Source organism: Myxine glutinosa, chromosome 6 (genome assembly GCF_964187855.1).
Source record: "Myxine glutinosa chromosome 6, kmMyxGlut1.1, whole genome shotgun sequence".
Lineage (NCBI taxonomy): Eukaryota > Metazoa > Chordata > Myxini > Myxiniformes > Myxinidae > Myxine > Myxine glutinosa.
This window is the reverse complement of record NC_136266.1, coordinates 16010684-16036191: the sequence shown is the minus strand read 5'-3', so window position 1 is coordinate 16036191 and position 25508 is coordinate 16010684. Positions and strand designations below refer to the sequence as shown.

Genomic DNA, 25508 nt, shown 5'->3' with positions numbered 1-25508 from the left:
CCGCTAACGGGGCGTTTTCATAGCGAACTTTTGAAACTCGCTCCTGCTGTTTAACACGAAATGGAAAGGGAGGAAGACCGTGGTGTGCTCATTTACCAAGCAGCTAGCTAGCGCCTGCCAAGCCAGCCGTTCCTTAACGGTTTTGAATGGAGTGCTTGCTCGAATGCTTAAACCACTTGGCGATCTCTCTACAGGAAACTTGGTAAATGAACACACACCCAATGGTCTTAAGACCCGACCTTAGATCGACTGTAATCTATATACCCCAAAGAGGAATGACCCTTCTTGCCCCTCCCATAGTGAGCGGCTGCACTCGTTAATCAAATATGGCCTGGTTGTAGCTTCTGGAAGATTCAGATAAAATATGAATACCATTTGGACTTGGGGTTACAAACAAAAACAAAGAAGACTTTTCCAACGGGATGTGAAGACAATTATGAGATCCAATGCTTACAATCGTAAAATCCTGCTGCTGTTGGCAACATTACATCAATGGGGTTGTTGTTCATGAAGTACCTTGCTCGACCCTTCTTTCTATACATAGTCGAGGCTCATGGAAGAGGTAGAACACTGAACGGATCAGGATGTAACGGCCAAAAACAGGACGCAAAACGCACAAAACAGGATGGAAAAGGAACAGTAAAGAGATGGGGGAAACAGAAATACCAACAGCAGAATTGAAGGCCAAGATCGAGGGAGACTTGGACAAACAATGTATGTCGGGAGTAATGGGGGGCAGGAGAGGACACTTGGGGTGGACAAGATGGACACAGAAGTAAACTCCAAGGAGGGAAAACTGGAAATTTTGAATTAGGGATTGGGGTGAGTTCATGAGGGGAGAAAAGATGAAGGTTTTGGATTGGGGACGATCTGAGATGGTGGTGAACAGCTGTCTTAAAGACCTAGAGGGAAGAGTGAGATTGAAGAGGATGTGTAAGTTGGTGCCACAGGTGGGAAAAAAGAGTAACGAATGAGTGGAGGAGAGCAGTTATCCTGGATTGAGGTCGTTTCACCAGAACGGGGTTGATGGTGGACCGTGCGAGCCATGCGGAAACTTGGGGGAAACAAACCATGGAAAGAGCAGAGGGTACAAGACCAGAAAGGAGGTGGTAGAAGACAAAGAGACCAATGACGTGTCTGTGATGGTGAAGCGATAGGCCCGTAGACTCAGCTTCAACACAGCAGATTCCAATAATGTTGAAGGCCTTAGTTTCCACGGATATGTTGTGAAAGACCACTTCTCATGAACCATTTTGCAAAAACATGGTAAAATAGTTCTTCATGTACAGGTGTTCACATGCATTCTAATAGCTGTGCATTTTGTTTCATAAAGAAGAAAGCGAACATGAAGAGTTACTCACCGTGCTTGCATTTTCAGTGTTCCGTTTAGCAATGGCGATGTCGTAGCAAGGTGTCTCCGCCCACTTGCCTTTCATCTCCTTTTCATACACTTCCTTGTACTTCAACTGCAGATGCATGGCATTGTGGTAAGTTAGTGGGAAACCAGAGCCTCCAAATCCGTTTATCTTGAAAGGAATTACCTCCGCCACCGAAGGTGGATTGAGGTTGTGTTTTCACCCCTATCTGTCTGTCTGTCTGTCTGTGAACAAGATGTCTCAAAGAGTTATGGACGGATTTGGACGAAACTTGGTGGACAGGTTGGGTATATGACGAGGGCCAAATGATTCGATTTTGGTGAAGATCTAAATATGCATTCGGATATGAGAATTATTTAATTTATAAAGTCATTCTTCACCATTGGGAGATTGGGCCAAAAACGATATATAGCAGGATATCTCAAAAGGTTATGGACGGATGTGGACGAAACTTGGTGGACAGATTGGGTGTGTGACAAGGACAAATAGATTCGATTTTGGTGAAGATCTGAATATGGATTCGGATATGAGAATTATTTAATTTATAAAGTCATTCTTCACCATTGGGAGATTGGGCCAAAAACGATATATAGCAGGATATCTCAAAAGGTTGTGGACAGATTTGGACGAAACTTGGTGGACAGGTTGGGTGTGTGACAAGGACAATTCATTTCGATTTTGGTGAAGATCTGAATATGGATTCGGATATGAGAATTATTTAATATTTCTAAAGTGATTCTTCACCATTGGGAGATCGGGCCAAAACGATAATATATAGCAGGATATCTCAAAAGGTTGTGGACAGATTTGGACGAAACTTGGTGGACAGGTTGGGTGTGTGACAAGGACAATTCATTTCGATTTTGGTGAAGATCTGAATATGGATTCGGATATGAGAATTATTTAATTTCTAAAGTGATTCTTCACCATTGGGAGATCGGGCCAAAACGATAATATATAGCAGGATATCTCAAAAGGTTGTGGACGGATTTGGACGAAACTTGGTGGACAGATTGGGTGTGTGACAAGGACAAATAGATTCGATTTTGGTGAAGATCTGAATATGGATTCGGATATGAGAATTATTTAATTTCTAAAGTGATTCTTCACCATTGGGAGATCGGGCCAAAACGATAATATATAGCAGGATATCTCAAAAGGTTGTGGACGGATTTGGACGAAACTTGGTGGACAGGTTGGGTGTGTGACAAGGAAAAATAGAGTCGATTTTGGAGAAGATCTGAATGTGGATTCGGATATGAGAATTATTTAATTTTTAAGTGATTCTTCACCATTGAGAGACCCTGCAAAAACCGATATATAACATGATATTTTAAAAGGTTATGGACGAGTTATGACTAAACTTGGTGGACGAGTTGGTAAGGCGACAAGAACAAGCCGATTCAATTTTGGTTCAGGTCTGAATCCAGATCCGGCCTATCAGTGGGATACAAAACATAAACTGTTCATCCTGGCGTAGGTATGCGCTCTACCGAGTGATGTTCTAGTTCTAAATGTAGTAGGGAACCATTACAGGACACAGTTATTGTCCCCCGTCGCACCGCGGAGCGAAAGGGGGACTATGATTTTCCCCTCCGTCCGTGTGTCCGTCCGTCCGTCCGTGCGTGGGTGCGGGCGTGCGTTCGTGGGTGCGTGCGTGCGTGCGTAAGCGAAGGACCGCATTCGAATTTGGTGTGTGGGTGCAACCCACGTCAAAATCCAAGATGGCCGCCGCCATGTATGTCTGACGCCATGTATGTCTGAACCTTGTGAGCGGAATATCTTTAAAAATAAGCGATGTACCAACTTCTAATCTGGTGTGTGGGTGTACCTAGCCATAAGGAAGAACGCTATTGAAAATTGGGTCGCCACGTCAAAATCCAAGATGGCCACCACCATATATATGTCTGAACCTTGTGAGCGAAATATCTTGAAAAATAAACGAACTACTAACTTCTAATCTGTTGTGTGGGTGTAGCTACGCATAAGGGAGAACGCTATTGAAAATTGGGTCGCCACGTCAAAATCCAAGATGGCCGCCTTGCGTCTTCCACTTTGTCAACTCGCATCACTTCACCGACGGGGGACCGAGGCGTAACGCTTGTTTAACATTACATAAACAATCATGTCCAGTCCAGTTCATGTTGTCAAATGATTGGTGGAACAAATGGCTGTAATTGTCATCCCAAAATTATAATCAAGGTTCTCCCATCTCACCCAAGGAACTCTGTAATTCTGTCCGAGTGATCATTGGGTTCTTGGTCACCTCCCTGACCAAGGTTCTTCTTGCTCGGGTGCTCAGTTTGGTCGGACGGCCAGCTGTAGGAAGAGTCTGGGTAGTTCCATATTCTTTCCATTTCCTAATGATGGAGCTCACTGTGCGCTTGGGAAATTTCAACACTAGAAATTGTTTTATACCCTTCCCCTGACCTATGCTTCCTCACAATTCTATCTTGGAGTTGTACGGACAGTTCCTTAGACTTCATGGTGGAATTTCTGCTCTGACATGCACTCTCAACTGTGGGACCTCATATACAAAGGTGTGTTTCTTTCTAAATCATGTCTAATCAATTGAATTGGCCACAGGTGGACTCTAATCAAGTTGTGGAGACATTTTAAGGATGATAAAAGGAAATTGGATGCATCTGCACTCAATTTGGAGTGTCATAGCAAAGGGGTTGAATACTTATTGACGCAAGACATTCCAGCTTTTCTTTTTTAATTATTTTATAAAAAATTCTAAAAACTAGAACGCCACTCAGTAGAGCGCATACTCCCGCCGTGGGTCAAGTTGGAGCCCTATCTTCCAATGGTAAAGAATCCTTCAAAAAATTCCTGGATCCGGAATAATATCCTGAGCTTCACCAAAAACTAATCAATTCTTCCTTATCCCAAGGGCAATCATCCCACCAACTTTCATCCAAATCCGTTCAGAACTTTTCCAGATATCTTGTTCACGAACACACACGCCCACACACACACACACACACACACACACACACACACACACACACACACACACACACACACACACACACACACACACACACACGGACGGACGGACACGATCGAATGCATTACTCCCGAGCAGGAGTAAAAATATGTATGTATATATATATACTGTAGGGATTGGGGGGTGTATAGCCTGCTGTTGGCTTAGCAGTTAGGGTGCTGGCTTGGGATCCTAGGATCCTGGGTTCGAATCCCGGTCGATCGCTAAATTTACACCAGGGGGGCTGATTCAGCCTGTCATCCTTCCGAGGTCGGCAAATTGAGTACCAGCTTGCTGGGATGAATGATCACGGTGTGTACCCCGACTTAGAATAGGTACACCGTATCCCTGCGCATCGCAAGAGGTGACCAAGGGTTGGCATCAGGAAGGGCATCCAGCCATAAAAACATTGCCTCAAACAGGGAACCATGATTGTCATGGGGCCTGCAAGGCTAACCCCCGCTCTAGTGGGGAAAATGGCCCCAAAACGATCATATATATATAGAAATAAATTCAACTTTCACATTATTGGGTATTATGTGTAGATGAGTGACACAAAAATATCAATTTAATCAATTTTAAATGCAGGCTGTAACACAACAAAATGTGAAAAACGTCAAGGGGTGTGAATACTTTCTGAAGGCGCTGTACGTGTATATATATATATATAATTATATATACATATATTCCACCACATAAGCCTTTTTTTAAAACATGGATTTTTATCACCATTGCCATGGAGGAAAGACAACAATTATGAAAGTGGCAAAATGCGAATGTTACAGTCAAAGGTAAGCGGTTAAGACTATTCCTTCTGTAGCATTCATTCATGCTCACGATATCTGTAAAAAGGACAAATCTCATGCTTTTGGCCTAGTTTCATTCTTTCTTGCACAAACATAGATTTCTTAGAACAAAAACGTTCTTCCTCGAAATTGAGCATTTTTTGGGGCCCAATTGACTGATTTTGAAACTCTTGAATGAATGAGTGGAGCTACACCATGATGGTACCACGAGTGTAAATAACACGAATATACATCAGTTTTGACTGCCAATGTGTGCCTTACATCACTCAAGTTGTGGGCATTTTTCATTGCCTGCAGGAAGTCCCCACGTTCTGTTACAAAGGTAAAATTTCTTGTCTTTGCCGCTTGAGCTTTGTACTTAACCTGAAGGTGTAAAATGCAAATAAATCAGCAATCACATACAATAAATCATTTGTCTGTGTTAATAAGGAATTTCATGTGAGATAAAATGCACTTGTTCAGATCACGTACATCGCTTATTGTTCGCTGTGCATTCGCCACGCGGCGCAGCTCTGGACTGTCATAACATGGAAGTATGGATGCCTTCTCCTCCTCGTAGTCGGCATTGTACGCAACCTGGTTAAAAAAGCAAAACCGTTTCAGGGAATGAGAACTGCAATTGAGTTATTTATATGAGTTGATTATACATGTAATGTCAAATTCTCAAAAAAAAAAATTAACAGACATCCAATGCTTACAGAAGAGGTTGTCCAAAAATAGGGGCAATACCATTGGACACTCACCTGGTAGAATAATGCAGTATACCACACCAACTAAAGGTATTTTAAACAGTATCGTGGTATTTTAAAACAATTTCAATGGTTGCAAGAAGACAGGGCAGCATGTAGAATCATAATATTAATAACATAATAAGACTTAAATAAAATACCTATTTTTTGGAGCAACATTCCTCTATACCTCCCAATCCCCCCAAAATTATAATTAGACCCCAAATTTTTTTATGCCCTGAACAAACTTGAGTTGCAACATACCAAATATCATTTGGCCAAGTTTGGTCACAATCCCATGAGCAATTTTGCAGAAGTTCCAAATGTTTACGGACTGACGGACGGACAATGCGCCATCCCATAAGCTTCCCAGAACTATGTTCCAGGTGAGCTAAAGATCACATGCAGTACAAAATACATTGGTGAACTTCTAGATTCTAGAGGAATTACATCCAGATTAATTATAATAATGGTATAGGAGATAATGGACAAACACATAATGCACTTTGGGATTTGAACTTGGATTCCCTGCATCATGAACCATGGAATCAAATGGCAATGCCAAATGTGCTGCCACCTGTTTATATTGAAATGGTCGATTTAATGCATATTATTGCATTAGTATCTATTCTCGTCTGGTGTTCGCCTAGCGATTAGGGTGCCGGCCTGGGATCATAGGATCCTGGGTTCGAATCCCGGTCGATCGCTGAATTAACGCCAGGGTGGTTGACTCAGCCTGTCATCCTTCCGAGGTCGGCAAATTGAGTACCTGTTCACTGGTAATTCCCTGTGTCGCAAGAGGCGACTAACAGGGTTGGCGGCAGAAGAGGCATCTGGCCATAAAAGATTGCTTCAAAAAAGGGAAAAAGGGAACAACTTGGTGCCCGAAAAAGGCCAACCCCCGCCCTGCGGGGAAAATGGCCTCTAAAGGCGTTCTTTTTTTTCTTTCTTTTTTGCATTAGTATTCTGAGATGCAGGGGCAAGCACACGAGGAGGCTCTGTAAGGTTAATCGGATGTACACCCCTCCAACGTGGGACAGCTCAGAAAGTAGGGTACTCACCATTGAATGGTCTAAACTGGGTTTGATCCCCTACAGAGTCTTCATAAAAAATTGTCGTTTTGATGTAATGTCAGCAGGGCCACTGTCTCTCATTGAAGGATGAAGGCTGTCCAGCCTGCATTTGTGAAAGATCTCCCAGGATCTCAAAAAGAGTAGGGCATTGTGTTATGGGTGTTCTGGCAAAATTCCCAACTTATTGATGTTAAATTTAAGTTGTTTAATGGGAAGAGGAAGAACAGTCAATGATCTCTCTGACTCTCTTGAAAATCCTCTCTATCTCTTTGCTGACGACTCTACTCTCTGTCACTCCATTCTTCATCCCTCAGATCGGCAGTCTGCAGCCTCCTCACTCTCTGCAGACCTTGACAAAATCACAGACTGCGCAAACAAGTGGAACATGTCTTTCAATCCTGACAAATCTCACACTCTTACGATGTCTCTCAGAAAAGACCGACTGGACAACCCTCCCATCCACTTTCTGAATAATCCTCTCCAAGAAGTTCTGTCACTCAAGCTTTTGGGTCTCACTATCTGCCATGATCTTTCCTGGAAAAACCACATTTCAAATCTGGCCTCCAAAGCCAGTCGCCGACTGGGCATCCTCCGTCGTGCGAAGTCCTTCCTTGGCACACCTGAGCTCCTCACCACATACAAGGCTTTCATCCGCAGCTCAATGGAATACTGCTCTCCCCTCTGGGCTGGTGCTCCTGCCTCACACCTAGCTCGCCTTCGCGCTGTTGAAACCAAAGCATTCAGAATCATTGGAATCTCCCGCGATGAAGCTAACTCCAAGGGCCTCTCACTCACTCACCGCAGGCAGGTTGGTGGTCTTTCCGTCTTCTACCGACTCCTCTCTGGCCTTGCCCCCCCAGCTCTCTCTGGGCTCTGTCCCGCAAATATTCCTACAGGTCGCACAAGATCTGCCTGCAACCCACTTATGGTTAAACTGCCAAAATCAAGACTCTCTGCTCACCTTCACTCCTTCATTCCTCTTTTCTCCCACCTCTGGAACAAACTCCCTCACTCTCTTCAATCCCACTCCACCCTCCAAGTCTTTGAAACAGCTGTTCACCACCATCTCTTATCTTCCCCCATCCAAAACCTTGATCTTTTCTACCCCCGCTAATTTCACCCCAATTCCCCTTTTTGAAATACCAACTTCTGTCCTGGAAGTCCTTGGTGTCCTTGTGCTTTATACTTCTCCCTCTCCCCCCCCCCCCCCCCTTCCCATGCCTCCTCCCCCCGGGCCCTCTCCCTTCCACACATCTCCCTGCTCTCGGATGTTGTGTTTGTGTGCTTCCCCTTTTCTCCCCATCTTGTCTTCCGCTCCCTCTTTTTGTGTATTTTGTTTGTCTGGTCGATTTGTTTGTGAAGTAAATGTTAGCTCTTTCACGAGCCTCGATTCAGTATACAAAAAAAAAAAAAAAGAAAAAAAAAAGTACATACAAGATAAATAAGCTGATTGATTAAGGTAGTGAGATGTGGTTAAGGTGCATGTGGAAATAATTTGGACATAGCAAATTTGGACATAAAATTAAACAAACACCTCATCACCTGCACACATGACATCCTCACATTGTATACACACCATTTTCCACGCACCTGGGAAGTCCCACAAACATCAAACAGAAGTACCTAGTAAATTCGACAGGATATTGTCAACTACCATAAGGACGTGTTGTGGTCCACCTTGGCGAGTACATTTTGGCCCAGCACACGTCGTTTGTTCAGCAAGATATGAAAACCTCCATGAGACAAAATGTTTGGACTGAGACTTTGAAAATGAACAAAACCCCTGTTGGTTCTGGTCGTTGATGACATTCACTTTTTGTGAAACCTCGAGTTAAACTCTTCCTTTATCATTGTAACTTTGTGGTTGAGCACCAAAATAAAATTGATGAACATCCAATATATACATATATATATATATTGGATGTTCATCAATCAAGTTCATCAATATATATATATCAATCAATCAATCAATATATATATATATATATATGGCTGAAAACATAGCGTATGGAAGGAGGGGGAATGACATGATTAGTTATGCTGAATTATTTCATTTCTATTCTTAGTCACAGTTTCTGTCCAACATCATCTGTGAGGTTATCTGGTGTAATAACTGATGTATCATCATTTCTTGGACAGAATGAGGTCCCACCTTACTGAACAGCATGGAATTTTTCATCGCTTGCACGAGCTCAGGGGTGTCTGGAAGAACATGGTACTTGTCCTTCATGTCCTCATACGTCTGTTTGTACAGTATCTGGAGCAAACAGTGTAAGGAATCTATTTATTAACATACATATTATATATTACACTACATCAGTTATTGGCAATAATATCATTAGCAATACGATGTAAAATACAAGTATATTGTGTCTTATAACTTTATAAGCATGAATAAGTTTTTTGAAAAAAAAAATCTTCAAACTAGATTAGTACATTAAACAGATTTCTTTCAACTTTCTTCATATATGAGAAAACGTACATCACAGTACGTATGCGTGTGCGTGTAATGCTGTGCACATCTTTGTGTGTCCTTACCTTGCTCACTATTTGAGACACCTTTTTGGCATGCTGTACATCCCGAGTATCACCAGTCATATGGACTCGAGTCTTCATGCTTTCCCAGTCCTTGTGGTATTTTAACTGAGAGAGAGACAGATCCAAATAATGCCCCATGAATGAGACGAATAAAACAAAGTAGGAGCAAAAGTAAAGAATAAAACCAACAAGTGAAACTCGTTACACACATCACTGATATTTTCTTGGGCCTTCTTGATTTTCCTCAACTCTGGGGTGTCTGTTCCCACATGCAAATTCTTTGCTTTGCTCCTTTCATATTCCTGCCGGTACAACCTCTGCAGAACAAAATGTTTTTAAAATGCCGTTAGCACCATCCAACATCGAAACTTCTCAGGTTATTCACTTAACACTATTCACCATACCTCACTCTGCAATTCTTGCATCTTCTTGCATTGCTTTAAAGGCAATGACAGTTTGCTGCTCGCCTCCTCACCAATCACCGTTTTCTTTCTCTCGGGCTGCTTTTTCACAACCTCTGCTCCCTGATCTTCCATTTCAACCTGTGGCACCATGTTGGTGATTTATTGGACATTCTTTCACATTTTATTTTCTGGGAGCACTTTTGGGATGCTGTTAAATAACTTTTTTTTAAAGCTGTACCAAAACTGGTTTCGGAAAGGTTTATGCAGAGTTCCATTAACCCAGAGTAGGTCACTGTAGAGTGGAGAAAATGTTACCTGGAAAGGTGTTATGGATTCTGTGATTGTGACTGTCTTTGTCACATCTCCTTCTTTGAACGTTTGTTTCGTGACCTTGTGTTTCGCCTCAACCTCCTCTCCCTGCCAATCAGATACTCGCAATCTCAGTGCACATAAAGTTCTCCATTGCATATACCATTCCTCTATTACACCAAAATTAATTACTCCTTGTATGTATGTGTGTATGCATGTAATATATCATACAAACATTTGCTAATCCTAACTATGTATGTATGTAATACACAGTATCATACCAAAATTTGTTAATTATACGTGTATGTATGTATGTATGTATGTATGTATGTATGTATGTCTGAAACTTATAGAATGGAAAACGGCTTGGCTGATCTCTACCGAATTCTGCACATCTGCTGTGTGTACACAGGATCATGGCATGGACACTAAATCATTACAATGGAAAGCTGCCATGACTTGAGTCAACAAAGCTGCCACGGCACGAGTCGACAAGGCTGCCGTGACTAGGGTCAAAAAACCTGCCATGACCTGGGTCGAAAAATCTGCCATCACCAGGGTCAAAAAACCTGCCACGACCAAGGTCAAAAAACCTGCTGCAACCAGGATAAAAAACCTGCTGCGACCAGGGTCAAGAAACCTGCCGTGACCCGGGTCAAAAAACCTGCCACAATCCAGGGTCATAAGAACATCTGCCACGACAGGATCAAAAAACCTGACGCGACCAGGGTCGAAAAACCTGCCACAACCCGGGGCAATAAACCTGCCACAACCCGGGTCAAAAAACCTGCTGCGACCATGGTTAAAAAAAACCTGCCATGACTCGGGTCAAAAAATCTGCCATGACCAAGGTCGTAAAAACATCTGCCACAACCAGGATCGAAAAACCTGCTGCGACCAGGGTCAAAAAACCTGCCACAACCCGGGTCAAAAAACTTGCCGCAACCAGGGTCAAAAAACCTGCCGCAACCAGGGTCAAAATGCCTGCTGCAACCAGGGTCAAAATACCTGCTGTGACCAGGGTCAAAAAACCTGCCGCAACCAGGGTCAAAATGCCTGCCGCAACCAGGGTCAAAATACCTGCTGCGACCAAGGTTTAAAAACCTGCCACGACCCCGGGTCAAAAATCTTGCCATGACTCGGGTCAAAAAGCCTGCCATAACCCAGGTCAAAAAACCTGCCACAACTCGGGTCAAAAAACCTGCCATGACCAGGGTCGTAAAAATATCTGCCATGACCAGGATCGAAAAATGTGCAGTGACTTGTGGTCAAAAAACCTGCTACAACCAGGGCCAAAAAACTGTTGCGATCAGGGCCAAAAAGCCTGCCATGACACGGGTCAAAAAACCTGCCACAACCCCAGGTCAAAAAACCTGCCATGACCTTGGTCAAAAAACCTGCCACAACTCGGGTCAAAAAACCTGCCATGACCAGAGTCGTAAAAATATCTGCCAGGGCCAGGATAGAAAACCATGCAGTGACCTGGGGTCGAAATCCTACTGTGACCAGGTCCAAAAAACCTGCTGCGACCAGGTCCAAAAACCCTGCCACGACGTGGGTCAAAAAACCTGCCGCGACCCGGGTCGAAAATGTGCAGCGACCTGGGGTCGAAAAATCTGCTAGGACCACGGTCAAAAAACCTGCCACAACCCAGGTGAAAAACCTGCCACAACTTGGGTCAAAAACCTGCCACAACTTGGGTCAAAAACCTGCCACAACTTAGGTCAAAAACCTGCCACAACTTGGGTCAAAAAACCTGCCACAACCTAGGTCAAAAACCTGCCACAACTTGGGTCAAAAAACCTGCCACAACCCAGGTCAAAAACCTGCCACAACCCGGGTCAAAAACCTGCCACAACTTGGGTCAAAAACCTGCCACAACTTGGGTCAAAAACCTGCCACAACCCATGTCAAAAACCTGCCACAACTTGGGTCAAAAAACCTGCCACAACCCATGTCAAAAACCTGCCACAACTTGGGTCAAAAACCTGCCACAACTTGGGTCAAAAACCTGCCACAACTTGAGTCAAAAACCTGCCACAACTTGGGTCAAAAAACCTGCCACAACTTGGGTCAAAAAACCTGCCACAACCCAGGTCAAAATCCTGCCACAACTTGGGTCAAAAAACCTGCCATGACCAGGGTCGTTAAAATAACTGCCATGACCAGGATCGAAAAACGTGCAGTGACCTGTGGTTGAAAAACGTGCAGTGACCTGGGATCGGAAAACCTGCTGCGACCAGGGTCAAAAAACCTGCTACAACCCGGGTCAACAAACCTGCCACAACCTGGGTCAAAAATTCTGCCATGACCAGGACCGAAAAACGTACAGCCACTTGGGGTCGAAAAACCTGCTGCGACCAGGGTCGAAAAACTTGCCGCAGCTAGGGTCATATAAGCTGCCACAACCAGGGTAAAAAAAACTTGCCGCAACCAGGGTCAAAAAACCTGCCGCAACCAGGGTCAAAATGCCTGCCGCAACCAGGGTCAAAATACCTGCCAAAACCAGGGCCAAAAAAACCTGCTGCGACCAGGATTGAAAAACCAGCAACGATTAGGGCTGAATGATCTGCCTCGACCAGATCGAAAAACTTGCCGAAGCAAGGGTCATAAAAGCTGCCGCAACCAGGGTAAAAAAACATGCCACAACCAGGGCCAGAAAACCTGCCAAAACCAAGGCCAAAAAAACTGCTGCGACCAGGATTGAAAAACCAGCAACGATTAGGGTTGAATGATCTGCCTCGACCAGATCGAAAAACTTGCCGCAGCTAGGGTCATAAAAGCTGCTGCAACCAGGGTAAAAAAAACATGCCACAACCAGGCCAGAAAACCTGCCAAAACCAAGGCCAAAAAAACTGCTGCGACCAGGATTGAAAAACCAGCAACGATTAGGGTTGAATGATCTGCCTCGACCAGATCGAAAAACTTGCCGCAGCTAGGGTCATAAAAGGTGCCGCAACCAGGGTAAAAAAACATGCCACAACCAGGGTCAAAATGCCTGCCGCAACCAGGGTCAAAATACCTGCCAAAACCAGGGCCAAAAAAACCTGCTGCGACCAGGATTGAAAAACCAGCAACGATTAGGGTTGAATGATCTGCCTCGACCAGATCGAAAAACTTGCCGAAGCAAGGGTCATAAAAGCTGCCGCAACCAGGGTAAAAAAACATGCCACAACCAGGGCCAGAAAACCTGCCAAAACCAAGGCCAAAAAAACTGCTGCGACCAGGATTGAAAAACGAGCAACGATTAGGGTTGAATGATCTGCCTCGACCAGATCGAAAAACTTGCCGCAGCTAGGGTCATAAAAGCTGCTGCAACCAGGGTAAAAAAAACATGCCACAACCAGGGCCAGAAAACCTGCCAAAACCAAGGCCAAAAAAACTGCTGCGACCAGGATTGAAAAACCAGCAACGATTAGGGTTGAATGATCTGCCTCGACCAGATCGAAAAACTTGCCGCAGCTAGGGTCATAAAAGGTGCCGCAACCAGGGTAAAAAAACATGCCACAACCAGGGCCAGAAAACCTACCAAAACCAGGGCCAAAAAAACTGCTGCGACCAGGATTGAAAAACTAGCAACGATTGGGGTTGAATGATCTGCCTCGACCAGATCGAAAAACATGCCACAACCTGGGTCATAAAAAAATCTGCCACGACCAGGATCGAAAAACATGCAGTGACCAGGGTCAAACGAGATGCTCTGACTATGGACGAAAAACCTGACAAGACCTGGGTTGCCAAAGCTGCCAAGGTCTGGGTGTAAAAACTTGTAACTATCTGAGTTGGAAAAGCTGATAAAAGGAAACTGTTTGGGCCTGAATCCGTCGCAACTTGGGCCCAAGGGAGTTACGACTTGAGCCCAAAGCAGTTACGACTTGGGCCCAAAGCAGTTACGACTTGGGCCCAAAGCAGTTGCGACTTGGGCCCAAAGCAGTTGTCACGCCTTCTGTTAAGATTTGTGATAGGAAATGCAGATTGGCAGCACAAAGCAGGTTATTGTAGTAGATCACGATAGTTACATTTTGGCTAGTCACGTGACAGAAAGCACGTATTCTGTTGCTTTAAAAAATATTTCCAGAGGGTCATACGGAGCTTTATTTAGATATCTGAGCTCACAACATCTGCTCTTCTGCATTTAAACATTTTGAAATTGAGATGGGAAATCAACCGTGCTTGTCATGCTTACTGCTCTATTAACATTCTTGCCTAATTCATTTGGGGTTTCCAACATTAGCTCGGGCGATGTTTCCCCTGATCACTTTACAAAGGTTTTTCCTCTGCCAGAAACTTTCCACGTACAGCATTCATCCCACTCGTTTTCATTGCCTTCTCTTTTGGGCAGCGGAACATTTACACAATAAATCGCTACAAAATTGGAAACACGATTTTGAACGACGGTACAGGTATCCAACGTTTAATAACTGTGATGCTTAGACGAATGCAGTTTAACTGTTACTTGTGAATTGGCCGAAAAAGGAAAATAAAAACATTATTTAGGAATTTTAATTTGTTGTTCAAGGAGCCTGGTGTTGGCTTAGCGGTTAGGGTGCTGGCTTGGGATCCTATGATCCTGGGTTCAGAATCCTGGTTGGTTGCTGAATTAACACCAGGGGGGTTGACTCAGCCTATCATCCTTCCATGCCCTCTGATGGTCGGCAAATTGAGTACTGTACCAGTTCACTGGTAATTCCATTGTGTTGCGAGTGACTAAGAGTGACAAAGAGTGTATATATATATATATATATATATATATATATATATATATATATATATATATATACTAGGTGAAAGCACCTGGCGTTGCCTGGGTTATTTTTGAATGAATTTACTACTATAATTCAGCTTTTACTCACGGCCTTAGAAGATTGACTTCTATAATTCAGCTCAGCTTTTAATTGTGAAATGGGCCCAGCCCGGCCGAGGTGGCCTTAAGCGGCCTCGCCACCTGGCCTATAACCTTCCCGGGGCCCGTCCCGACATTTTTGGTTCTTTTTGAATGAATTTACTACTATAATTCAGCTTTTACTGGCGGCCGTAGAAGAATGACTACTATAATTCAGCTCAGCTTTGAATTGCGAAATAGGCCCAGCTCGGCCGTGGTGGGCCTCGACCGGCCTCGCCACCTAGCCTATAACCTTCCCGGGGCCCGTCCCGACATTTTTTGTATTAGAGGTTTCCTCCTATCTTTCACCGTTCAGGAGATTAGCTTGCGCAGACAAACAAACAAAAACTTTCTTTTATAATATAGAGAGAAGAGATATACAGTATATATACATGCTAATGCTGTCTGTCTGGCCCATGCTAAAAGGCAGAAATGCCCCACAGAAAGAAAATATTATTAAATAAAAGTTTCGTCAAATTAATCCAAACCTCAGGGAAAATTATAATGTAAGAAAAAAAAGTTGGTCACAAGGGATTGTCTATTCACGCATACAAAGTGCCGATCGTGCAACATTTAGAACGGAGATTTACCCAATCAAAGTTTTGAATAAATCATTTTGTTGTTAAACTCATTTTACTCTTATTTTCTTTAAGTATCAGGTGCATGTAATTACAACTCAATACATTCGTTATCGAACCTTCCGTTTGTGAGCTCTTTCACCCATAGCTGGAACCATATTATAGATTTACCTCTGTAACTACATGCTCCTCAATCTCCACGTACTCCTCCATGTGGTGTTCCATGGTGGAGACTCAGTGAACCCAAACCGAACGTGTCCCTTTCAACCCTGTAGTGGACAGAAGAGAGGTTGAGCAGCGAAAAAGCATCGGGGTTAAGGGAATTATTTAAACAAATAGCACGTGGTATTTCGAACTCGAGTTTACGTTGCAGAAAAAAGCAAAAATAATCATTATTGGAATGTAGTTTGTAATGACTGCATTAAATTTGTTGTAAAAAATAGATTGTCTGATTCACTGCGAAAACAAACACATAAACGGATCACCTCTAGTCTATTCAAACCGGATCAGCTGTCGTCTACTGAAACCTGATCACCTCTAGTCTATTCAAGCCGGATCACCTCTGGTCTATTCAAACCGGATCAGCTGTCGTCTACTGAAACCTGATCACCTCTAGTCTATTCAAGCCGGATCACCTCTGGTCTATTCAACCCGGATCACCTCTGGTCTATTCAAACCGGATCAGCTGTCGTCTACTGAAACCTGATCACCTCTAGTCTATTCAAGCCGGATCACCTCTGGTCTATTCAAACCGGATCACCTGTCGTCTATTCAAACCGGATCACCTCTGGTCTATTCAAACCGGATCACCTCTAGTCTATTCACACCGGATCACCTCACGTCTATTCAAACCGGATCACCTCTCATCTATTCAAACCTGATCACCTCTAGTCCATTCAAACCGAATCACCTCTAGCCTATTCAAACCTGATCACCTCTGGTCTATTCAAACCGGATCACCTCTGGTCTATTCAAACCGGATCACCTGTCGTCTATTCAAACCAGATCACATCTCGTCTATTCAAACCGGATCACCTCTGGTCTATTCAAACCGGATCACCTGTCGTGTATTCAAACCGGATCACCTCTAGTCTATTCAAACCGGATCCCCTCTAGTCTATTCAACCTGGATCACCTGTCGTCGATTCAAAACGGATCACCTCGTCTATTCAAACCGGATCACCTCTCGTCTATTCAAACCGGATCACCTCGTCTATTCAAACCGGATCACCTCTAGTCTATTCAAACCTGATCACCTCTAGTCCATTCAAACCGAATCACCTCTAGCCTATTCAAACCTGATCACCTCTGGTCTATTCAAACCGGATCACCTCTGGTCTATTCAAACCGGATCACCTGTCGTCTATTCAAACCAGATCACATCTAGTCTATTCAAACCGGATCACCTCTGGTCTATTCAAACCGGATCACCTGTCGTGTATTCAAACCGGATCACCTCTAGTCTATTCAAACCGGATCCCCTCTAGTCTATTCAACCTGGATCACCTCTAGTCTATTCAAAACGGATCACCTCGTCTATTCAAACCGGATCACCTCTCGTCTATTCAAACCGGATCACCTCGTCTATTCAAACCGGATCACCTCTAGCCTATTCAAACCGGATCACCTCTAGTCTATTCAAACCGGATCACCTCGAGTCTATTCAAACCGGATCAGCTGTCGTCTACTGAAACCTGATCACCTCTAGTCTATTCAAGCCGGATCACCTCTGGTCTATTCAAACCGGATCACCTGTCGTCTATTCAAACCGGATCACCTCTGGTCTATTCAAACTGGATCACCTCTCGTCTATTCAAACCGGATCACCTGTCGTGTATTCAAACCGGATCACCTCTAGTCTATTCAAACCGGATCCCCTCTAGTCTATTCAAGCTGGATCACCTCTAGTCTATTCAAAACGGATCACCTCGTCTATTCAAACCGGATCACCTCTCGTCTATTCAAACCGGATAACCTCGTCTATTCAAACCGGATCACCTCTAGTCTATTCAAACCTGATCACCTCTAGTCCATTCAAACCGAATCACCTCTAGCCTATTCAAACCTGATCACCTCTGGTCTATTCAAACCGGATCACCTCTGGTCTATTCAAACCGGATCACCTGTCGTCTATTCAAACCAGATCACATCTAGTCTATTCAAACCGGATCACCTCTGGTCTATTCAAACCGGATCACCTGTCGTGTATTCAAACCAGATCACCTCTAGTCTATTCAAACCGGATCCCCTCTAGTCTATTCAACCTGGATCACCTCTAGTCTATTCAAAACGGATCACCTCGTCTATTCAAACCGGATCACCTCTCGTCTATTCAAACCGGATCACCTCGTCTATTCAAACCGGATCACCTCTCGTCTATTCAAACCGGATCACCTCTCGTCTATTCAAACCGGATCACCTCTAGTCTATTCAAACCGGATCACCTCAAGTCTATTCAAACCGGATCAGCTGTCGTCTACTGAAACCTGATCACCTCTAGTCTATTCAAGCCGGATCACCTCTGGTCTATTCAAACCGGATCACCTCTAGTCTATTCAAACCGGATCACCTCTAGTCTATTCAAACCGGATCACCTCAAGTCTATTCAAACCGGATCAGCTGTCGTCTACTGAAACCTGATCACCTCTAGTCTATTCAAGCCGGATCACCTCTGGTCTATTCAAACCGGATCACCTGTCGTCTATTCAAACCGGATCACCTCTGGTCTATTCAAACCGGATCACCTCGAGTCTATTCACACCGGATCACCTCACGTCTATTCAAACCAGATCACCTCTCATCTATTCAAACCTGATCACCTCTAGTCCATTCAAACCGGATCACCTCTAGTCTATTCACACCGGATCACCTCACGTCTATTCAAACCAGATCACCTCTAGCCTATTCAAACCTGATCACCTCTGGTCTATTCAAACCGGATCACCTGTCGTCTATTCAAACCAGATCACATCTAGTCTATTCAAACCGGATCACCTCTGGTCTATTCAAACCGGATCACCTGTCGTGTATTCAAACCGGATCACCTCTAGTGTATTCAAACCGGATCACCTCTAGTCTATTCAAACCGGATCACCTGTCGTCTATTCAAACTGATCACCTGTCGTCTATTCAAACCGGATCACCTCTAGTCTATTCAAACCGGATCACCTCTAGTCTATTCAAACCGGATCACCTGTCGGCTATTCAAACCGGATCACCTGTCGTGTATTCAAACCGGATCACCTCGTCTATTCAAACTGGATCACCTCTAGTCTATTCAAACCGGATCACCTCTCGTCTATTCAAACCGGATCACCTCTAGTCTATTCACCTCCCTTCTGCATTTTGCATTCAAGTAAAACTTCAAGGCTGTCGATTGAGCACCTGCTTTTGTCTAAAAATTGGCCAGATGTTCCAATTTGTGTTGGATTTTATATTCTTCTCTCCAAAGTGTTATCTTTACCAGTTACCACAGTCAATGACAAAATTTCATCTTCAAAAACTTAGCATCCGGCCTAACATACCATCGTCTATCATTACCCTCCTCCCTCCACTCTCATCTCCTCAGTCTATCCTCAGTCAGGTTCACTATGTTAACAAATATAATTTCGTTCAAAATTTTGGGATTAGCAAACCTGTACATTTTTGGAATCTTCAGAGCATGGAGAACCCGAAAATTAATGTTGCCATTTGCACAGACACCTGCATGGCCGCCATTTTTGATTTTCAAAATGGCCGCCATAAAATACATATTTTGCGCGATCTCGGCTTCGAGTCAACCTAGAAACTTAATTAAATATGCTAATCCTATGTTTTCTGGGTCAAGGAATCCAATAAAGGCCTCAAAATAGTGCTCAGGATTATAGAAAAGCAACAAACAAAGGTAATTGAAAACCATTGTCTTTATATTTGTGATATAACTGTATTACATAATACATGATATTGCAAGTCCTTTGAAGTTATAGGTATGGGTTTATAAAGCAAGAAAGCAGCCTTGTTAGTATCAGATTGAACTATAAGTCCTATACACAGGATCTACGAGGTCTATACCGTTCAGGAATATGCTTTTACAGATCTTCATCACTGTCCTGAGCGTCATTTTCGCAAAGGTGTCTACGCAAATGCCAACATTAATTTTTGGATTCCTCATGCTCTGAATATTACAAAAATGTATAGTTTTGCTAATCTCCAAAAAATTTGAACGAAACAACATCGTGAACCGGACTATTAGCTCACATTCCTCCCACCCCACCCTTGCACCCTTCTTGTCATACTCTCCCCCACTGCATAGCTGCCACCAACCCCACCCTCCTATCCCATTCCCATCTCTCATCCACCTTCCCCTCACCCCTTCACTCCAGGCTTACGCACACACTTTTCATTAGTTTACCTTAAATCAAATGGCGACTCGTCAATCCATCAACCTTATAATAGTCATTTTGTAATATGGTATAATATCAAATGTTCATCGGTACATCTCTATCCTAACAAGGAAGTAGAAAAACAACAGCCATTGCTCAGTATAAGAGTTAAAACTTTTCAAATGAGCATATACGAGCGATTAGTTTAAAACTGCTATTTAAAATGTATTAAAATTAAATCGGAATTTCATTCAATTATTTGCCATTTATCAAGGTACAAACTTTCCGATCACATTGCCACCCCCCCCCCCCCCCCCCCGTTTCCCCCTCTGTATACTGTATAATTTAAAAGAATCAAATGCAAAATGACTTAAATCAGGATTAACTGATATGTATTCAATGTTAATTTCCTTTAAAAAAACAAGAATACATAAAGTTCACTTCTGGTGTAATCACAATGTATTCTTTTCACAAAATATAATAATCCCAAATTCAGTGAATTCGGACCTCATTATTAAAATTATTTCAGACAAGTACATCAACCTAACAAAAAGTAAGACATGAAAAACACGTTTTACTTAAGGCCGCATTTTAAACAAAAAAACCCACAAATCATGGAAATCTGCGTACCTGGAGCATCACACTAATGGCGATGGTCCATCCCTGAGATGCTGCAGATCGGACTAGTTAGAGGATGAAGAAAGTGCTGGGACGTCCGACAGCCTATAAGGGCCACATGCCATGGACTGCGTCTCCTGGGAAACGTCACGCCGTTTTTGGTCTGGCGTCTCCTCAGAGAACCGAAGGCAAATTTAGTTACGTCGGCCATACTTTCAGTCCCACCAAGGTTAAGGGGTCTTTACGCCTCATGTCGACCAGCCAGTTCCGAACTAGTTGAGGCGGAATTTTAAACTCATGTTCTGGTAGGCTGTGTTAAACTCATGTTCCAAGGAAAACTAGTTCAGAACTTACTTGAAAATGTAAGCCTTGGAAGAGATGTAAGCCTTGGAAGAGATGTAAGCCTTGGAAGAGATGTAAGCCTTGGAAGACATGTAAACCTTGGAAGAGATGGAAGCCTTGGAAGAGATGTAAATCTTGGAAGAGATGTAAGCCTTGGAAGAGATGTAAATCTTGGAAGAGATGTAAGCCTTGGAAGAGATGTAAATCTTGGAAGAGATGTAAGCCTTGGAAGAGATGTAAATCTTGGAAGAGATGTAAGCCTTGGAAGAGATGTAAATCTTGGAAGAGATGTAAGCCTTGGAAGAGATGTAAACCTTGGAAAAGATGCAAACCTTGGAAGAGATGTAAGCCTTGGAAGAGATGTAAACCTTGGAAGAGATGTAAATCTTGGAAGAGATGTAAGCCTTGGAAGAGATGTAAGCCTTGGAAGAGATGTAAGCCTTGGAAAAGATGCAAACCTTGGAAGGGATGTAAGCCTTAGAAGAGATGTAAACCTTGGAAGAGATGTAAGCCTTGGAAGAGATGTAAACCTTGGAAGATATGTAAACCTTGGAAGAGATGTAAATCTTGGAAGAGATATAAGCCTTGGTAGAGATGTAAGCCTTGGAAGAGATGTAAACCTTGGAAAAGATGCAAACCTTGGAAGAGATGTAAGCCTTGGAAGAGATGTAAACCTTGGAAGAGATGTAAGCCTTGGAAGAGATGTAAACCTTGGAAGAGATGTAAACCTTGGAAGAGATGTAAACCTTGGAAGAGATGTAAATCTTGGAAGAGATGTAAGCCTTGGAAAAGATGCAAACCTTGGAAGAGATGTAAGCCTTGGAAAAGATGCAAACCTTGGAAGGGATGTAAGCCTTGGAAGAGATGTAAACCTTGGAAGAGATGTAAACCTTGGAAGAGATGTAAGCCTTGGAAGACATGTAAACCTTGGAAGAGATGTAAACCTTGGAAGAGATGTAAATCTTGGAAGAGATGTAAGCCTTGGAAGACATGTAAATCTTGGAAGAGATGTAAGCCTTGGCAGACATGTAAATCTTAGAAGAGATATAAGCCTTGGTAGACATGTAAACCTTGGAAGAGATGGAAGCGTTGGAAGACATGTAAACCTTTGAAGAGATGTAAGCCTTGGAAGACATGTAAACCTTGGAAGACATGTAAATCTTGGAAGAGATGTAAACCTTGGAAGACATGTAAACCTTGGAAGAGATATAAGCCTTGGCAGACATGTAAATCTTGGAAGAGATGTAAGCCTTGGAAGACATGTAAACCTTGGAAGAGATGGAAGCCTTGGAAGACATGTAAATCTTGGAAGACATGTAAGCCTTGGAAGACATGTAAATCTTGGAAGAGATGTAAACCTTGGAAGAGATATAAGCTTTGGTAGACATGTAAATCTTGGAAGAGATGGAAGCCTTGGAAGACATGTAAACCTTGGAAGAGATATAAGCCTTGGTAGAGATGTAAGCCTTGGAAGAGATGTAAACCTTGGAAAAGATGCAAACCTTGGAAGAGATGTAAGCCTTGGAAGAGATGTAAACCTTGGAAGAGATGTAAGCCTTGGAAGAGATGTAAACCTTGGAAGAGATGTAAACCTTGGAAGAGATGTAAACCTTGGAAGAGATGTAAATCTTGGAAGAGATGTAAGCCTTGGAAAAGATGCAAACCTTGGAAGAGATGTAAGCCTTGGAAAAGATGCAAACCTTGAAAGGGATGTAAGCCTTGGAAGAGATGTAAACCTTGGAAGAGATGTAAACCTTGGAAGAGATGTAAGCCTTGGAAGACATGTAAACCTTGGAAGAGATGTAAACCTTGGAAGAGATGTAAATCTTGGAAGAGATGTAAGCCTTGGAAGAGATGTAAATCTTGGAAGAGATGTAAGCCTTGGAAGAGATGTAAATCTTGGAAGAGATGTAAGCCTTGGAAGAGATGTAAATCTTGGAAGAGATGTAAGCCTTGGAAGAGATGTAAATCTTGGAAGAGATGTAAGCCTTGGAAGAGATGTAAACCTTGGAAAAGATGCAAACCTTGGAAGAGATGTAAGCCTTGGAAGAGATGTAAACCTTGGAAGAGATGTAAATCTTGGAAGAGATGTAAGCCTTGGAAGAGATGTAAGCCTTGGAAGAGATGTAAGCCTTGGAAAAGATGCAAACCTTGGAAGGGATGTAAGCCTTAGAAGAGATGTAAACCTTGGAAGAGATGTAAGCCTTGGAAGAGATGTAAACCTTGGAAGATATGTAAACCTTGGAAGAGATGTAAATCTTGGAAGAGATATAAGCCTTGGTAGAGATGTAAGCCTTGGAAGAGATGTAAACCTTGGAAAAGATGCAAACCTTGGAAGAGATGTAAGCCTTGGAAGAGATGTAAACCTTGGAAGAGATGTAAGCCTTGGAAGAGATGTAAACCTTGGAAGAGATGTAAACCTTGGAAGAGATGTAAACCTTGGAAGAGATGTAAATCTTGGAAGAGATGTAAGCCTTGGAAAAGATGCAAACCTTGGAAGAGATGTAAGCCTTGGAAAAGATGCAAACCTTGGAAGGGATGTAAGCCTTGGAAGAGATGTAAACCTTGGAAGAGATGTAAACCTTGGAAGAGATGTAAGCCTTGGAAGACATGTAAACCTTGGAAGAGATGTAAACCTTGGAAGAGATGTAAATCTTGGAAGAGATGTAAGCCTTGGAAGACATGTAAATCTTGGAAGAGATGTAAGCCTTGGCAGACATGTAAATCTTAGAAGAGATATAAGCCTTGGTAGACATGTAAACCTTGGAAGAGATGGAAGCGTTGGAAGACATGTAAACCTTTGAAGAGATGTAAGCCTTGGAAGACATGTAAACCTTGGAAGACATGTAAATCTTGGAAAAGATGTAAGCCTTGGAAGACATGTAAACCTTGGAAGAGATATAAGCCTTGGCAGACATGTAAATCTTGGAAGAGATGTAAGCCTTGGAAGACATGTAAACCTTGGAAGAGATGGAAGCCTTGGAAGACATGTAAATCTTGGAAGACATGTAAGCCTTGGAAGACATGTAAATCTTGGAAGAGATGTAAACCTTGGAAGAGATATAAGCTTTGGTAGACATGTAAATCTTGGAAGAGATGGAAGCCTTGGAAGACATGTAAACCTTGGAAGAGATATAAGCCTTGGTAGAGATGTAAGCCTTGGAAGAGATGTAAACCTTGGAAAAGATGCAAACCTTGGAAGAGATGTAAGCCTTGGAAGAGATGTAAACCTTGGAAGAGATGTAAGCCTTGGAAGAGATGTAAACCTTGGAAGAGATGTAAACCTTGGAAGAGATGTAAACCTTGGAAGAGATGTAAATCTTGGAAGAGATGTAAGCCTTGGAAAAGATGCAAACCTTGGAAGAGATGTAAGCCTTGGAAAAGATGCAAACCTTGGAAGGGATGTAAGCCTTGGAAGAGATGTAAACCTTGGAAGAGATGTAAACCTTGGAAGAGATGTAAGCCTTGGAAGACATGTAAACCTTGGAAGAGATGTAAACCTTGGAAGAGATGTAAATCTTGGAAGAGATGTAAGCCTTGGAAGACATGTAAATCTTGGAAGAGATGTAAGCCTTGGCAGACATGTAAATCTTAGAAGAGATATAAGCCTTGGTAGACATGTAAATCTTGCAAGAGATGGAAGCGTTGGAAGACATGTAAACCTTTGAAGAGATGTAAGCCTTGGAAAAGATGCAAGCCTTGGCAGACATGTAAATCTTAGAAGAGATATAAGCCTTGGTAGACATGTAAATCTTGGAAGAGATGTAAATCTTGGAAGAGATGTAAGCCTTGGAAGACATGTAAACCTTGGAAGAGATGTAAGCCTTGGAAGACATGTAAACCTTGGAAGAGATGTAAACCTTGGAAGAGATGTAAGCCTTGGAAGACATGTAAACCTTGGAAGAGATGTAAGCCTTGGAAGACATGTAAACCTTGGAAGAGATGTAAGCCTTGGAAGACATGTAAATCTTGGAAGAGATGGAAGCGTTGGAAGACATGTAAACCTTTGAAGAGATGTAAGCCTTGGAAAAGATGCAAGCCTTGGAAGACATGTAAATCTTAGAAGAGATATAAGCCTTGGTAGACATGTAAATCTTGGAAGAGATGGAAGCCTTGGAAGACATGTAAATCTTGGAAGAGATGTAAGCCTTGGAAAAGATGTAAGCCTTGGAAGACATGTAAACCTTGGAAGAGATATAAGCCTTGGCAGACATGTAAATCTTGGAAGAGATGTAAGCCTTGGAAGAGATGTAAATCTTGGAAGAGATGGAAGCCTTGGAAGACATGTAAACCTTGGAAGAGATGGAAGCCTTGGAAGACATGTAAATCTTGGAAGACATGTAAGCCTTGGAAGACATGTAAATCTTGGAAGAGATGTAAGCCTTGGAAGAGATGTAAATCTTGGAAGAGATATAAGCCTTGGAAGACATGTAAACCTTGGAAGAGATGGAAGCCTTGGAAGACATGTAAATCTTGGAAGACATGTAAGCCTTGGAAGACA

General features: G+C 42.9%; 1 protein-coding gene across 1 annotated transcript in view; it reads right to left on the bottom strand.

The window, feature by feature from the left end:
* LOC137429336 (nebulin-like) overlaps nt 1-20797 on the bottom strand; it is a 289229-nt gene extending 268432 nt beyond the window's left edge. The window contains exons 1-10 of the mRNA XM_078779632.1: nt 20678-20797; nt 15858-15955; nt 10233-10334; nt 9918-10055; nt 9723-9830; nt 9514-9618; nt 9128-9232; nt 5646-5750; nt 5436-5537; nt 1362-1466 (exon numbers count right to left, since the gene is read on the bottom strand). Coding sequence (XP_078635758.1) covers nt 1362-1466; nt 5436-5537; nt 5646-5750; nt 9128-9232; nt 9514-9618; nt 9723-9830; nt 9918-10055; nt 10233-10334; nt 15858-15911 — 924 coding nt within the window. The 5' untranslated portion in view covers nt 15912-15955; nt 20678-20797. The remainder of the gene's footprint in view (nt 1-1361; nt 1467-5435; nt 5538-5645; nt 5751-9127; nt 9233-9513; nt 9619-9722; nt 9831-9917; nt 10056-10232; nt 10335-15857; nt 15956-20677) is intronic.
* Nucleotides 20798-25508: the final 4711 nt, after the last annotated feature.